The 14,467-nt window shown below is 38.3% G+C and overlaps 1 protein-coding gene across 4 annotated transcripts in view; it reads right to left on the reverse strand.

Moving 5' to 3' along the window:
* Nucleotides 1-14,467, reverse strand: part of OPHN1 (oligophrenin 1) — a 287,931-nt gene that overhangs the window by 102,721 nt on the left and 170,743 nt on the right. For all 4 annotated transcript variants that reach the window (XM_080909908.1, XM_080909906.1, XM_080909905.1 and 1 more), the window contains 3 exons: nt 13,336-13,369; nt 12,777-12,839; nt 11,144-11,218 (listed from right to left, as the gene is read on the reverse strand). In XM_080909908.1, the coding sequence (XP_080766034.1) occupies nt 11,144-11,218; nt 12,777-12,839; nt 13,336-13,369 (172 nt within the window). The remainder of the gene's footprint in view (nt 1-11,143; nt 11,219-12,776; nt 12,840-13,335; nt 13,370-14,467) is intronic.

Raw genomic sequence — 14,467 nt, forward strand, 5'->3', positions numbered from 1 at the left:
AGAGAGTTTACAATGTATTTAATTGGAAAAATGGGTTGTTGAGCAACTAAAAAAAGAAATGTAACTCTTTAATCAAAACAGGATTCTTTCCCTATTTAAACATCTAAATAGAAAAACAACAACAAATCACTGTTACTTTATGTTCAACATTCAGGCAAAGCAAAGAAAGTTTACTTCAATATAGCAATTTGTTGAACTTTGCCTGAACCCTGTGTCCCAAGGAAACATTCAAAATGTTTGGGAGATCCCCCTTGCCTTTGTGTTCTGAAAAACAAATAATTTCAAAGAATCACCCCACCCTTCCATATAGGAGACATGTCCAACCTTCTTCATGACTCATATAAACCTCACAATGACTCCCTTGATTGCCTGCCTCTATAAAATCTCAAATTTACTTCTTCTTGAGAAATTCCTCAACAATGAAAACTTCCCCTGATGCAATATGAGAACAAGAGTATCCTTTTAATTATCCAGTGCATCTTGTCTTTAACAAAGCTAGAAGAATCAAAATAGTGTGCATGCACAACAATATAATAAAACATAATTCAAAAGAAACTCTCACAAGTATACTGAAATGATTTTAACAAGGGTATCAGGACCATTTGGGGGGGGGGAGGTGGAAAAGACAGTGATTTTAACAAATGACACTATCTACAAACAAAAGAATAAAGCTGGACTTGTCCAATACATTGTCTAAAATGAACTCAAAATGGATTGGTCTACGACAGACACCCATATAACTAATGAAAAGAAGAAAAATGTTGGGAGGCAAAGACAAAAAAAGAACTGGGTGCTCAAAGCCAGCATTTGCATATACAGTTTTAAAATCTCAATAAGATACTCTCTCATATCCTTTAGCTCAGTGGTTTTCAACCTGTAGGAAGCAATACTTTCACAGAGGATCACACAAGACCATCAGAAAATATATATTTACATTAGGATTCATAACTAACAAAATTAGCAACAAAAGTGAATATCACATATTAGCTTACAATTGTCTGTAACTCCAGTTCTTGGGGTTCCACCACCCTCTTCTGGCCTCTTCAAGCACTGCATACATACAGTTAATATATATATATATAAAGACAAAACACCCACATGCATTAAAAAAAAAAGAAAGAAACTCTTAAAAAAGAAATAAAGCAGAGATGCTATAGTTTCTCAAACACACACACACACACACACACACACACAAATAGAATTACCATAGGATTCAGCAATTCCATATCTGCATATTTACTCAAATAAAAGTAGAATCTTGATGGGATGGATCTTTATATATCTATTTTTATATCACCATTATTCATAACAGTTAAAAGGTTGAATCAACTGTCTATCAACAGATGAATAAACATTCAGCATGTGGAACATATTACACAGATAGTGAATTATTATTCAACATTTAAAAGGTCTAAAATTTTAGATACATAATACAATATAAATGACTTCACTAGATTATACCAGGTAAAAGAAGCTACTAATACACAAACTGGTATTAAGTGTTCCACACATATGAGGTCCCCTTACTCTTTGGAAGTCAAATTTACAAACAAAGTATACTAGCACCTTCCAGGAGTTAAGGGAAAGTAAATATGGAAGGTTGTTCCTTAATTGGTTGTGTAAAATTTTAAAAGCTCTAGATATTCGCTGCACAGTAATGTGGTTATATTTATCAATGCAGAACACTAGTTAATACAAACAATTTTATTACATATGCATTACCACAATTCAAAGTAAAAGGCAAAATTTTTAAAAAGTAGATACCTCTCAGTGGTGGCTTGATTAATTCTATGGGAAATTTTAATATATAGGCACAGCCAGATGATCTTGTCTGTTGACCATAAAACAGACTTATATTTTCTTCAAAGATGCTATGCTAATTTATTGGTAACCTAAACATTATTTTTCCTATCTTAAAATAAAATGAAAGGGCTACTAAGTTTCAAGAACATGCATAGTTGATAAGCTGGGTGGATTACTTACTTAATAAATGAAAGTGTTAGATACTTCTGGATTAAAGACACCATAGAAAATTAGTGAGACTAAAACTACATTCAAGTAAAAAGTCTGAAAGGCATCTCAGGCTGAAAAATAAGCACTAAGGAATAAAAACTGAAACTAAAGGCAACCATATAATTTAAAGTCTTGAATAGTAAGAGTTTATGGTTTAATTCTCTGCATTAACTTGAATTACTATTCCAGGAAATTCCCGCCAGTACATGGAAGTTGCAAACAGCTTCATTTCAGAAACTTCCTGGAAATCCATTTATCTGAACAACAAGCTATCAAGTAGCTCTCATCTGGCTAAACAGTGACTTCTTAGAATAGCTTGAAAACGAGCTTGTCAAATGCCCATTTACTTTTCAAAGTTTCTTTTAAAGCCCTTGAAGACATAAGTCACAAGCTGTGATATAATGTTAATATAAATATCAGATCATTAACTTTATCCAATTTTAAGCATTCAGTTCCCAACAAAGACATGCTGAAACCAGATTGCAAAAGTACTATAAATATGTGCCCCCAACCTTTGATTTCCCCTTTCTAAGAGGTTACAGGGACAGTGGATTTACATGGTAGTGGATTTACTCTGTGCTTTAAATAAAAACCTGGATTCATTTTGATTAGCAGTCTATTTTAGTTAGGGATCACCAAGTTATCAGGATGCAAATCTAATTCATAAAATACCTATGGGGCTTCACATTGCTGTTACCTTAAATAGAAAAATTTTTTGACCAAGAAAATCCTATAGAAAACTTTAGAATGACCAGTTAATTTGAATTTCAAGAAACAGTAGCTTTTGTCACACATCTGTAAGTCTGTTTAATTAGAATTTTAATTGAAATGAAAGACCTGTATTTTGACTTGCAAAATCTGGTAAAGGTCTTCACCTTTTTTTTTTTTTTTTTTTTTTTTTTTTTTTTTTTTTTTTTTTTTTTTTTAGGAATACAGTTCTGAAAACAAACCTATGGAGTTCACAAAGTCACCTATTTAGAACCCAAATCAGAAGCCTGATGGCTGGAGCCTTTAAAGCAGGTAATTTATCCAGGCAGGAAGTAATTCAACTGTCAGACTGAGTAAGTGGGAGAATCTTCAGCCAGCAGGTGTGTAACCATAAGGTTAATAGGTGCACCATGGGCATTATAGAATGAAGAACAGACAGGACTGTACTAGTGATTACTGTTTGATAAAATCTTAGGACTAAATTGCAAGGTTTGCATTAGTTTCCTTCTATAGGGTGGCACATTCCTATGTTCAGGAGCACCACCACACTTACAACAACAAATACACACTGAACTGGCCATAGCCCTAGGACTGGAGGATCATAGAAAGACCGCTGAGGCAAGAGACTACAGGGAAATGGTGTAGCTATGGTGTGGAGAGCATTTTTGGTGCCACTGGACAGTTGCCAGAGGGATTTTTTTTTTTTTTTTTTTTACTTCAGCAGGACAATCTGAAGCTGGTCAAGGCAGGAATCTGACTCTGGTCCTATACTCAGGAAACTGGCCTGGATTAAGATCATTTGCATTTGAAGCTCAGGATAGAACACTTAGAACTGTAGCTCTGGGCAGGTTCTGAGTCTCTTTGTCTCTTGGGATCCCCTTTTGTCTGTGATCTTCACACTTGGCCTCCAGAAAGATATTTACAGGATTTTTGATTATTAATTTGCTTGTTCCTTGATTCAGAACTGATGTTATCTTTCTGCGTGTAATTAAAGTGGTTTAAAAGAGGACCAAATAAAGAAGGGTTCACTTTAGCCTCAAGACTGGCAAAGTCATATTACAATTTTGACTGTCTCATTTTTCTTTCAATCCTCGCTCCTGCCCTGGGGAACCTGTTGTTTGACTGAGCTGGTCTTGGACACTATGGAAAAAAGAAACAGTGAATAAGAAGAGTATGAAAGGTGGTGCAGGGAGAAATAAGGGAGGGGGGAGTGAGAGAGAATGCAAAGGCATTCCACATAGGACAGGAAAGATTTTTATTTGACTTATTCAAAATCTAAGAGGTATAAGCAGTTAGTATTTACAAGGCAGGCAGAGATACCAGCACATACATGGCATTTTAAAGAAAACTATATAAGGTAATAGGCTAGCCTACAGGCCTCCTTGACAAAACTGGAGTTAATGCTAAAAACAGAGACCTTGCCTTAAAAGTTTTGCTTCATCTCCTGTTTATGAAGAACTTCCAAAGATCATTCAAGTAATTTGACGGCAATAGTTTGACTCAAATTGAGAATTTTCTAAGTATTTCAGAGAGTAGTGGAGAATATAATTGTCCATAGTCATAATCCATTACATAAAAATTCTGCACACCAAAAATATGAGTGCATGTGTGGTTTGCAAGCAAGATTAAGAGTTCATCTCTTTTCTTGACAAACTGCCTTTCCCTGGTGAAACAGTGCAGATAAACCTCCAAATGTTTATATTACACTAGGACATTCACAATAATAGAAAGAGAGAAAAGTACAAAAAATATTAGTGAAAAAGAAGTGCTTAACTGTGTTGTTTTAAATGAGGTTATAGGGGTAGCTATGGAGATAATTCAGTGGAAAATGCCCTTGCTGTGCAAACATAAAAATCGAGTTTGGATCTCCAACATTCATGGTAAAAGGGTGGGCATGGCAGCATGTGTCTGAAAACTCAGCACTGGACATTGCAGGAGGTACTAGCATATCCTTGGAATCTCTAGCTAGTCAATTTAAGCAGCACAGTGACCTCCAAGTCCCCTGTGAGATCCTTTCTCAATAATAATGGAAAGGGAGAGACAAATTAGTGGTTAAGAGCACTTGCTATTCCTGCAGAAGACTTGGGTTCAATTCCCAGCGTCATATCATGAAGTTCAGAACTACCTGTAACTCCAGATCCAGGGGATCAGACCCCTCACTTGGAGTCCACGTGCACCCATATGTGTATAGTATGCATACAGAGACTCGGGCACACATATACATAAAATAACTAAATCCTAAGTGAATAAGGTAGAGAGGAAGATTCTCTGGTCAGTCTCTGGCCTCTCTATGAGCATTTGCACAGGCAAGCACGCTAGCACACACACACACACATGCACACACTTAAACACATCACACACACATGAAAAGTAAAGTTAGCTTTCACTTCAGAATCTACTGTGCTACTGAAAAATAGAATATGCCATTCTAAATGAGAAGCATTGAACAACTGAAAGCAATTAAGACAAGCAAGGAGACCTGGGGGGGAGGGAAGAACATAGATAGAGCATTTGTCTAGCAAGTGTGAGACCATGGGTTCAAACCCTAGCAAAAAAATAAAAGAAAAAAGAAAAAGTAGCAGATACTGCAGCAAGGTCCTATACCCCCACTGCATGATTAAAAGCAGGGCACAGATTTACAGGGAAAAGGAATCCCACATCACCCACTCTACCAAAGAAAATAAAGGGCAACCACTGCCTGGCCACTGCTTAGACCTTGTCAGCCGGAACATAGTGCCAGAGGAATGAACAAGGTCTACCAACAGGCCTTGGTTAGGTAGTTGCCTTGTCACAAGCTGCTGTCTCTAATCTCAAAGTCCTTTCTTTCTGCCTTGTCATTTTGCTGTAAATTGTTGAAGATGTTATATAGACTTTAACTAAAAACAAAGTCTTTGACAGCTACTCACTTCCTGGATGTCACTCCTATATATATGAAACATGCATGGCCATTAACTTCTGCCTTTTTTATAGTCAAAGATGTCTATTCCAAATAAGAACCTATGAACAGTATGATAAAAAATATTTTCCTTCCCTTATAATATCAAAAGAGAACTTTAGTTACTAGCAGAATTCCCAAGTAGACATACATATATATATATATATATATATATATATATAGAGAGAGAGAGAGAGAGAGAGAGAGAGAGAGAGGGAGAGAGAGAGAGAGAGAGAGAGAGAGGAATAACAAAACTGTCTGACTTTATACATGACATATTTTTTCTTGATCTAAGGTGGCAATTGCTCCACTAAAGGGATACCATAGCATAAAATAATTAAAAAAAAAAACAGAAATCTGAATGACGGTTGGAAAAAGAATGAACCCTGAACTAATCAGGAAAGAACAGTTTATGTGCAAGGAAGCCACATGCATCTAGCAAGCAAATGAGACGAGCAAATAAGAGATGTTGTCATGGTCTGAATACTCTTGGCCCAGGAAGTGGCATTATTAGGAGGTATGGCCTTATTGAAGGAAGTGTGTCACTGTGGGCATGGGCTTTAAGACCCTCCTCCTAGCTGAGGACAGTCTGCTCCTAGTAGCATTCAGATGAAGATGTAGAACTATCAGTTCTTCCTGCACCATCCTGGCTGGATGCCGCCATGTTCCCTCCTTGATGATACTGGACTGAACCTCTGAACCTGTAAGCCAGCCCTAATTAAATGTTATTCTTTATAAGACTTGCCTTGGTCATGGTGTCTGTTCACAGCAATAAAACCCTAACTAAGACAAAAGTTGGTACTGGGACTGGGGTACTGCTGTGATAGGTCTGACTATGCTTTTGTTTGGAGGAATGTAGACTTTGGAATTTTGGATTTGGGAAGCTATGGAATGCTTTAAGTGGGGCTTAATAAGCCATCTTAGTAGGAATATGGAAGACCATGGTGCTGAGGGTGATTTGGACTGTATAGGCCTGCTGGCCCAAGAGGTTTCAAGGGAGAAAATGTTAGTATGTGGCCTAGAGACTGTTTTTATGGTATTTTGCTGAAGAATGTGGCTATTTGCCCTTGTCTGAAGAGTCTACCTGAACCTAAGCTAATGAGACTGATATTAATCCATTGACAAAGGGAATCTCAAAAAAATGGCCTAGGAGAGACTTTGCTCTCTGGTTTAGTCTTATGAAGAGCATTTTAATAAAAAGGAGCAAGCTGAGAAAGGACAAATATAAAATATATGGTTCAAACAATAAAGGGGCACCAGGAAGTAAAATGAAGCTGAATCCTATGTTCAAGGAGACAGCAAATTAAGGCCATACTGATCTCAGAACAGCTAAACTTAGGTCCAAACATGGTGATACACATTTTTAATCTCAGGAGAGAGAAGCAAGCAGGTCTCTGGGTTCAAAGACGGCCTGGTATAGAGCAAGTTACAATTAGAGTAAATATTAAGTTCAGGCCTGGTGTTACATGCCTTTAATCCCAGTATTCAGGAAACAGGGCCAAGCAAATCTGAGTTCAAGGTCAATTCTACAGAGTCAGTTTCAGGACACCCAAGCTTAGGCAGTGAGGGAGTTGGGAAACAGAAGGCTTGTAATAGTATGGGGGGCATGTTCCAGCCCCAGCAAGCAGCAGAAGTCTGCAACTTCAGTCATGTGGCTTTGGCTATAGAGTCAAGAGGAGAAGGAGACTACTGGGACAATTGATGATGGTCAGCTGGAGCTAAGAAATTAGTGGTGATTAAGAGACCAGCATCCCTGAGGTTAAATCTTCTGAGAAGTGTTTTCTAAGAGCACAAAGAAGATCTAGAATCAACTAAGAGGCAAGCTTTTGGATACATCTGTGAGAGATTTTCTTGGTTACATGAACTGAACTGGGAAGATCCATGCTGACAAGTAGCACTCTCTAGCTGTGGGATAGATGAGGAGGCTGCAGGGAGGGAGGGCATCTTTGCTTTATGTCACATTGGCCAGTTTTTCCTGTTACTGCCTCTGTCATAACTCATTCACAGGCATCAGAATCCAGTTTCTTCCTGTCCCTTACAGAAAATGAAGCTCCAAGTTCATTGTAGCTACACCGACAATTGCTAATTCTCTTCTATCACAAAGTTTGAAATTAGTCTATGCCCTGGCAACTCCAAGATGTTTCAAACATGTCTAACGAATGGTGTAATTCAATCTCTCTTACCCTCAAGAAACATTTCTTTCCCTATTCCAATATTTAAGCTAGATGATTCCACTGATTTAAGTCCGGTTCACAGAGGGGGAACACCATGGGGCACATCCATTTTCCCAGGACAGAGTCCTATGATGGAATGTCAATCCTAGATTCTGATTACAGAACAATATACCATTCTGTGGAGTTCCAGTTGCCAGGAAACCAACTGTTATAAAATAATCAGCATTGACTTTTTTCCAGGCCTAAGTTGGTACCCAGTAGGGGGCAAAATGGTCCCATTATGCATTATTGAAAATTCTTTTAAATTTATGACATGCAAATATATGTTTATACACTGTGTTGGAGCAAAGCTCACTGCAAGGCTCTGCCCAGCCACCCATGTATTTCCTATTCTATGGAGAAGAAAGCAGAATGACATTTTCATTTTCATGAAGCAATGATTAGGGTCAGCGGACTATTAAAAGAGAGTATAATGGTTGCTCTACATCCCAATAATTTCAGACAGTTTAGCCGATTACATAAGGAAATTGATTTAAGACTAGAATAGTTTTACCAACATTATGCTGTGGAAAAAAATCATAACTAATAGTTATAATGAGAGCCCATGGGAATAAAGTCAACAATTTAAGTAGAAAAGGTCTCCTAAAAACAGAGTAAGTAAATGGAGCTAACAGGAATTGCTAAAATGCTACATCTCGTCTGAGAGGAAACTTTATTCCTTGGCTTTTGCAGTTTCTTTTTCAGCTCTTTTTTTCTTCCAGAAGCATTGGGCTAAATCCCCATGTACCCTCTTTCCTTCCTTCCCTCCCTCCCTCCCTCTCTCTCTCCGCTCATAATTTTTTTTTTCTGAATTCCTCTCCCACATTAAAGCTTGTATAGATGGCACTGAGCCTACCAGGATAACCAGGAGAACTTTCCTGTCAAGGTCACAAGATCAACAATCTGGATTTTACCTGTCTCCTCCATTCCCCTTTGTCATATTTAAAGGAAACATTAAAACTATACACTTTTTCTAGGCCTTGGCTTTCTACACAATTTGTTCTCTGCCACTTGGTTAAAATTAGCTTCTCAGATACCTCACCATCACTCACAAAAGGAAGTTGAGCAGGTTTGCTGCTAAGGAAAAAAAAAAAAAAAACAAAAAAAAACACGAGTTTCATGTTAGTCATTGAAAATGCATGTACCTATGGGTCATCTACACAGAGAGCTTATACAGAGTGTCTAGTATTGACCCCTTAAGCTTTACAGCTTACTGCCATGGATATCCCCAGTGTGTTATATAGACACACTGATGATAGTCTGCACATACTCTCATGTGTGCCAGCACCAAAGTAAGGCTGAGAAGGCCAGGCTTAATTGGCAGCATATGCATAGATTTAGAAATGGAAACTCTGAGATTTCAGCATGTAAGTGCTAATACAGAACACACAGGGATTTTTCATTCCCAGATATAACAGGGCAACTTGCACAAGACTTACTAGTGCAAGACTATGGCTGACAAAACAGACAGAGAGCTAGACAAAGGAAGGAAAGCCTCACAATCACCACAGCTTGCTATCTGAAAACACTTTTTGGATAACAAATTGAGTTAGAACCCAAGCTAAAGTCTTGCTCAACTGAAAAGAACAAAACACAAACTTCTGGAAAGCTTAGCTAGCTAGAAGTTCCAAGCCACAGCCTGAGGATGGACCTTAGTGGAAGAAGATTCTTCAAAGAATGTATGACACACTGAGTTCCATCCCCAACACTACAAGAAGAAAAATGTACCCAGTGCAGTAACAAAGGAGCTATGTAGACAAAGCAGTGGCTAAAACCTAAGGATCTTCTTGAGTCAGCTGTTAAATACAAAGCCCTGTATAAAATGACAATGCCAGGCCAAAAAAGAAAATAAAGTCAAACGATAGAGCAAGTAGACATTTATGTTGTCTTTTGAATGTGTCTGTATATTATGTATGTATATAACTTATATGTTTGCTTTTGTGTACCTGTTTGTCCATGCCTGAGCATTGGACTGTGAGTGTCGCAGCTCCCACGTAGAGATCGGCATACCCACCTCTCAGGTGCTATTCCTCACAAACTAAGCTTTTTGAGATAGTCTCTCTGCTTCACTGTGTCCTGCCTCAGGTTGGCTGGCCCACAAGCTCCCAGGAATTCTCCTGTCTCCACTATTCATTTTGCCACAGGTGCACTGGTATTATACTTGCTTTTTACCTTATTTGACTTCTATGAGCTCTGGAGAACCAGATTTGGGTCCTCATGCTTGCATGGTAAGTGCTTTCCCCACTGAGCCATCTTTGCAGCCCCAAATTTGTGTTCTAATCAGTAAGAATGAGCACATAAGAGACATCAAAACTTACTATCAGGATTAAACAAAGCCAGTAGAGAATGCTTTATTATCTAGCCTAACAAACTTCCAAAGAAATTTGAATAGATAACCTACAAAAAACAATCACAAAACATATAACAACAACAATCCTAACTCAGTGGTCTTTGACTCCATGAAAATAAAACATTCCATAAATCATAACAGCATTCAAAAAAGATTTCAAGACACACACATGCACACAAATATGCATGTACAAGCATGTGCACGTGCTTTTGTGTGTGTGTGTGTGTGTGTGTGTGTGTGTGTTATACTGTTTAAAAGGAAAATGCAACCCATATCCAGTATAAATATCACACATTAATGTAAAAAGTGAGAGTATCAAAGATAGAACTCTGGGAAATACCTTTAAAACCTTATAAGGCAAGAGGGTGAGGATCCAGAAAGAGTTACTGATGAAAGAATACAAAGCTAAGAGAATGAGGAGAGTATTGTATCATGGGAGTCAAGTAAGGAGGTCGTTCCCAGAAGGAGAATATGTTCAAGCCAGGGAGCAAGGAAGACAGACTGGGGAGTGCTACTTGGACTGGGTGGAAGTGCGCATGCATGCAATCTTCATGGTCGAAGAAGTTCGAGCAGAGTGGAGGCAGTGAAGCCTTCCTGGACCTGAGAGTGAAGAGGACGAGAGCATGAGAGGTGACAGACATTTATCAATGAAAGATGCTCTCTGACTCAGGTGTGTAAAATATTTGGTTCACCTCTGAAACGATTTCTGAATTTCCTACAGGCCAGGTATGGTGCTACTTGGGAAGTTGAGGCAGGATGATTACTTGAGTATAAACTTTTAGGACTAGTCTGAGCTACAAAACAAGACTTATTAAAATATTCTTCAACCTTCCAGAAAAAAAAAAATGTGTTCTTTCCCTTTCAGTCACATTAGTTTCTATATAAACATATCCCATTTTTTTTAAATAAATGTAAATTTGTTACCGAAAAAGGCATTGAGCAGCTTCTGAACCTGGATATTACTGCCCACAGTGCGGTACAACCCTTCTGTCTTGATCCCTAGGAAAGAAAAACAAGGTCATCTTTATTAGCATAGCTCTGGCATTCAAGGTCTCCAAGGATGAAAAGGGGATCCCTTGTACACAAACAACAGAGAGGCTTCTGTCTCCCTCCTACTTTTCCCACCACCCTGTTACAGAGGGCCAATCCTCCAGTTATCACCATGCATCCAAAAATCTGTCATGGTTCCATTTGATTTTCCCCATCCCCTGTTAATCTGAAGGGAAAAGAACACAATCTATAGTAAATAAGCACGTGCTTCAAGGAGCCACAACAGGTAGCTGGGTTGGAAGGGAGCTAGCAATTAAAATAAAATATACAGAGGTGATAGCAATTATCCAGTTGTTCTCAGGATATGATATAAAGGAGAGGATCCCAGTATAGCAAAAGTAAAGCAAAAGATCACTTTTCCACTGAGAAAGGCTAATGGAAGGCCTCAAGGAAAACACAATTCCTAGACTGGAGAGATGGCTCAGCAGTTAAGAGCACCGATTGCTCTTCCAGAGGTCCTGAGTTCAATTCCCAGCAACCACATGGTGGCTCACAACCATCTGAAATGGAATCTGACACCCTCTTCCGGTGTGTCTTAAGACAGTGTACAGTATACTCACATAAAACAAATAAATAAATCTAAAAAACAAAACACACAATCCCCACACCACAGCCACCTACAGTCTAAATAGCCTCAAAAGGAAACAAGGTCATTCAATGGTCAGTAGAGAAAAGTGCTAATTCTATACATCCCTGAGTTTAAATCTGAACCCATCAAATTTTAAACTGATATTAAAATGATATGTGGTAGAAGATGAGTTCTTGGTCGTTTGAGATGGGACTATCAGGAAAAAGGTCAGTACTTGAGGAACAGTAGGTGCTCACTTGGAATGCATTCTAAATCACTGCAAGGCTTTGGTCTCTAAAAGTGAAAACCACAAATTCTGCATCTATGGTTGGACGAGGAACGCTATGATGGAAGCCAGTTTAGAACTGGATGAAACCTTTAAAATTGTGTCCAGTGTACAAGCTATGAGAACACAGTTCAAGAATGAACTTGTGCAAGAGGAAGTTCTGAGTACTTGTAAGAAAAAGATAAGAGTCATGTGACCTTTGTTTCTTCAAAGCTATGGAACTGTTCTCACAAGGTGTCTTTGTGCCCATTGCAGCTATACCGGATGGGAGGGAGTTTACTTCAGAGCACTCATCACAGCTGGTACTCCTATGGAAATACGTCATTCTCCACATGTGGTTTGTTCTTGCAGTTGTATACTTTCCTTGTATGACTCTTCTTGACCCTTACAATATAAATTGTCTGGGGCTCTGAATAAAATTGGCTATTGAAGGAGACTTTAGTCTGTGTCATTTTTAGGTTCCATTCTCCCAAGCCCAAACAGCAATTAGAGTGGTGAACACAAGCCTTAGAAAAAGCTGCCATCCTGATGACGGGTGCTGAGCATCAGAAAAATGCTATTCTTACTTTAGAGAAGGTTCCTTAGGGTAAAGCAGAGGTGTGTGTGGGGAGGATGCAAATCCAACACTTTCAAGGTGTTGTTTTCGATCTTACCTTTGGTCTCAATAAAATTGATGCACTTCCTAACAAACTTGAAGCCCACTTCATTCAGCTCCACTGTTTGGAGGAAAGGAAAGGAGAGTCAGTTCGTTGCATAATATGCAGTTTCTACTCAAGACTCAAGAGGCGCAGGAAGAAACTTCAGTGAGAGAACCAGGGAGTCAGGTGTACATCTCCACTAGCCATTAGACTGAATGATGCCATTATCAGGTTAGGTTTAGACTGTTATAACACAAAGTGCTTTGGCTTAGCCCTTTATACATCTACCCTAAACGCAAGCAACGCCAAATAGGAAATGCTACTGTGGAAGTCCACAGGATTTTGATTATTTGTCTAGAACAAGGAGGAGGAAAATGTATTTCTCTAGATCAACAGGAACATTCATATCATTAGTTTCAATGGAGTAACTTCTCTAGTTCAATCCATATGCAATTTCAAATCAAGGCTAGGTTTCACACACAGCTTTGCTTGAATGGTACATGTCATCAATACCAGCGTTTACTGTCAATGGGACAGCAATGATGTCCGTAGAGTAAAACTTGGAATTACTTACTTTCTTCCTGTTTTGTTATAGGACTGTGGTAGATCTACAAAAGAAGAGAAACCGAAGAAGACTAGGTTATTGTGACTCACTACAGATAAGTAGGACAAATAGGATTCAATCCCATTCCCTAAACAGGCTATCAAAGTCATCCGAGATGCTAGGCCTGAAAAAAAACAAGAAAATGAGGTGAAACAGAGTTATCTTTACACAGACCCCTAGAAAACACAATCTCTAAAAGTTTTACTGGATGTTCACACAGTTCACACAGCTGGAAGCTGCAGCTGATGCACCTTAGACATTATTTAGGTAAAGCTTAGGGCAGGGTTTTATGTAGAGGAGCAAAGACATTTTAAAAAGGGAAGTGGCTCTTGCTCTCTTGCCTTTTGCTCTTGCTCTGTCCCCTTGTTCTTTAACCTCTCTCCCCATTCCCCTCCCCCACCTCCAAGTGCTCCTGCCAGTCCCTACTTTTTTACTCTTTCTGTCTCTACTGCCTCAATTCCCCTCCCCATGTTCTGAATAAACTATTCTATAGGAATTCTATAGGTCTTCTTAAGGACACCCAGGTAATGGGCATTAATAGTAAAATGGCTGATACCATTCCAACCATTCCAACCATATGCACATTACATACAGAACACAGGCAGATCCTCTTTTATAAAACAAATACCATTAGGTTAAAAAAAATCCAAACACAGTAATAGTGAAAATTTTCAATACCCTGCTCTCACCATTATAAAGAACAATTGAAAAAAACAAAACAAAGAGTAACAAACATTGAAGCTAAATGTCATCATAGATGCAACAAAAATGTACAGAACACTCGTCCAAACTCTACAGACTATACATACTATACATCAAATTCACTTTGAAAAGGATCACATACTAAAATACAAAGAAATGCTCACTCAGAAACAGTGCCATAAAGCTAGATATCAACAGCAAGAGAAATAACAGAAAATATACAAGTTCATGGAGATTAAACAAGTATTTAATAATAAAACCATCAATGAAGAAATAAAAGGAAAATCAAAAGTTTCCTAAAATTTAATAGAAATTAAAATGCAATACATCAAAACATGGGTCACTGTTAGACAGTCCTAAGTGGAAGTTTATATCTCTGATTACCTAAATTAAAAAATCA

This window comes from Micromys minutus, assembly GCF_963924665.1.
Source record: "Micromys minutus genome assembly, chromosome: X".
NCBI classification, from domain to species: domain Eukaryota; kingdom Metazoa; phylum Chordata; class Mammalia; order Rodentia; family Muridae; genus Micromys; species Micromys minutus.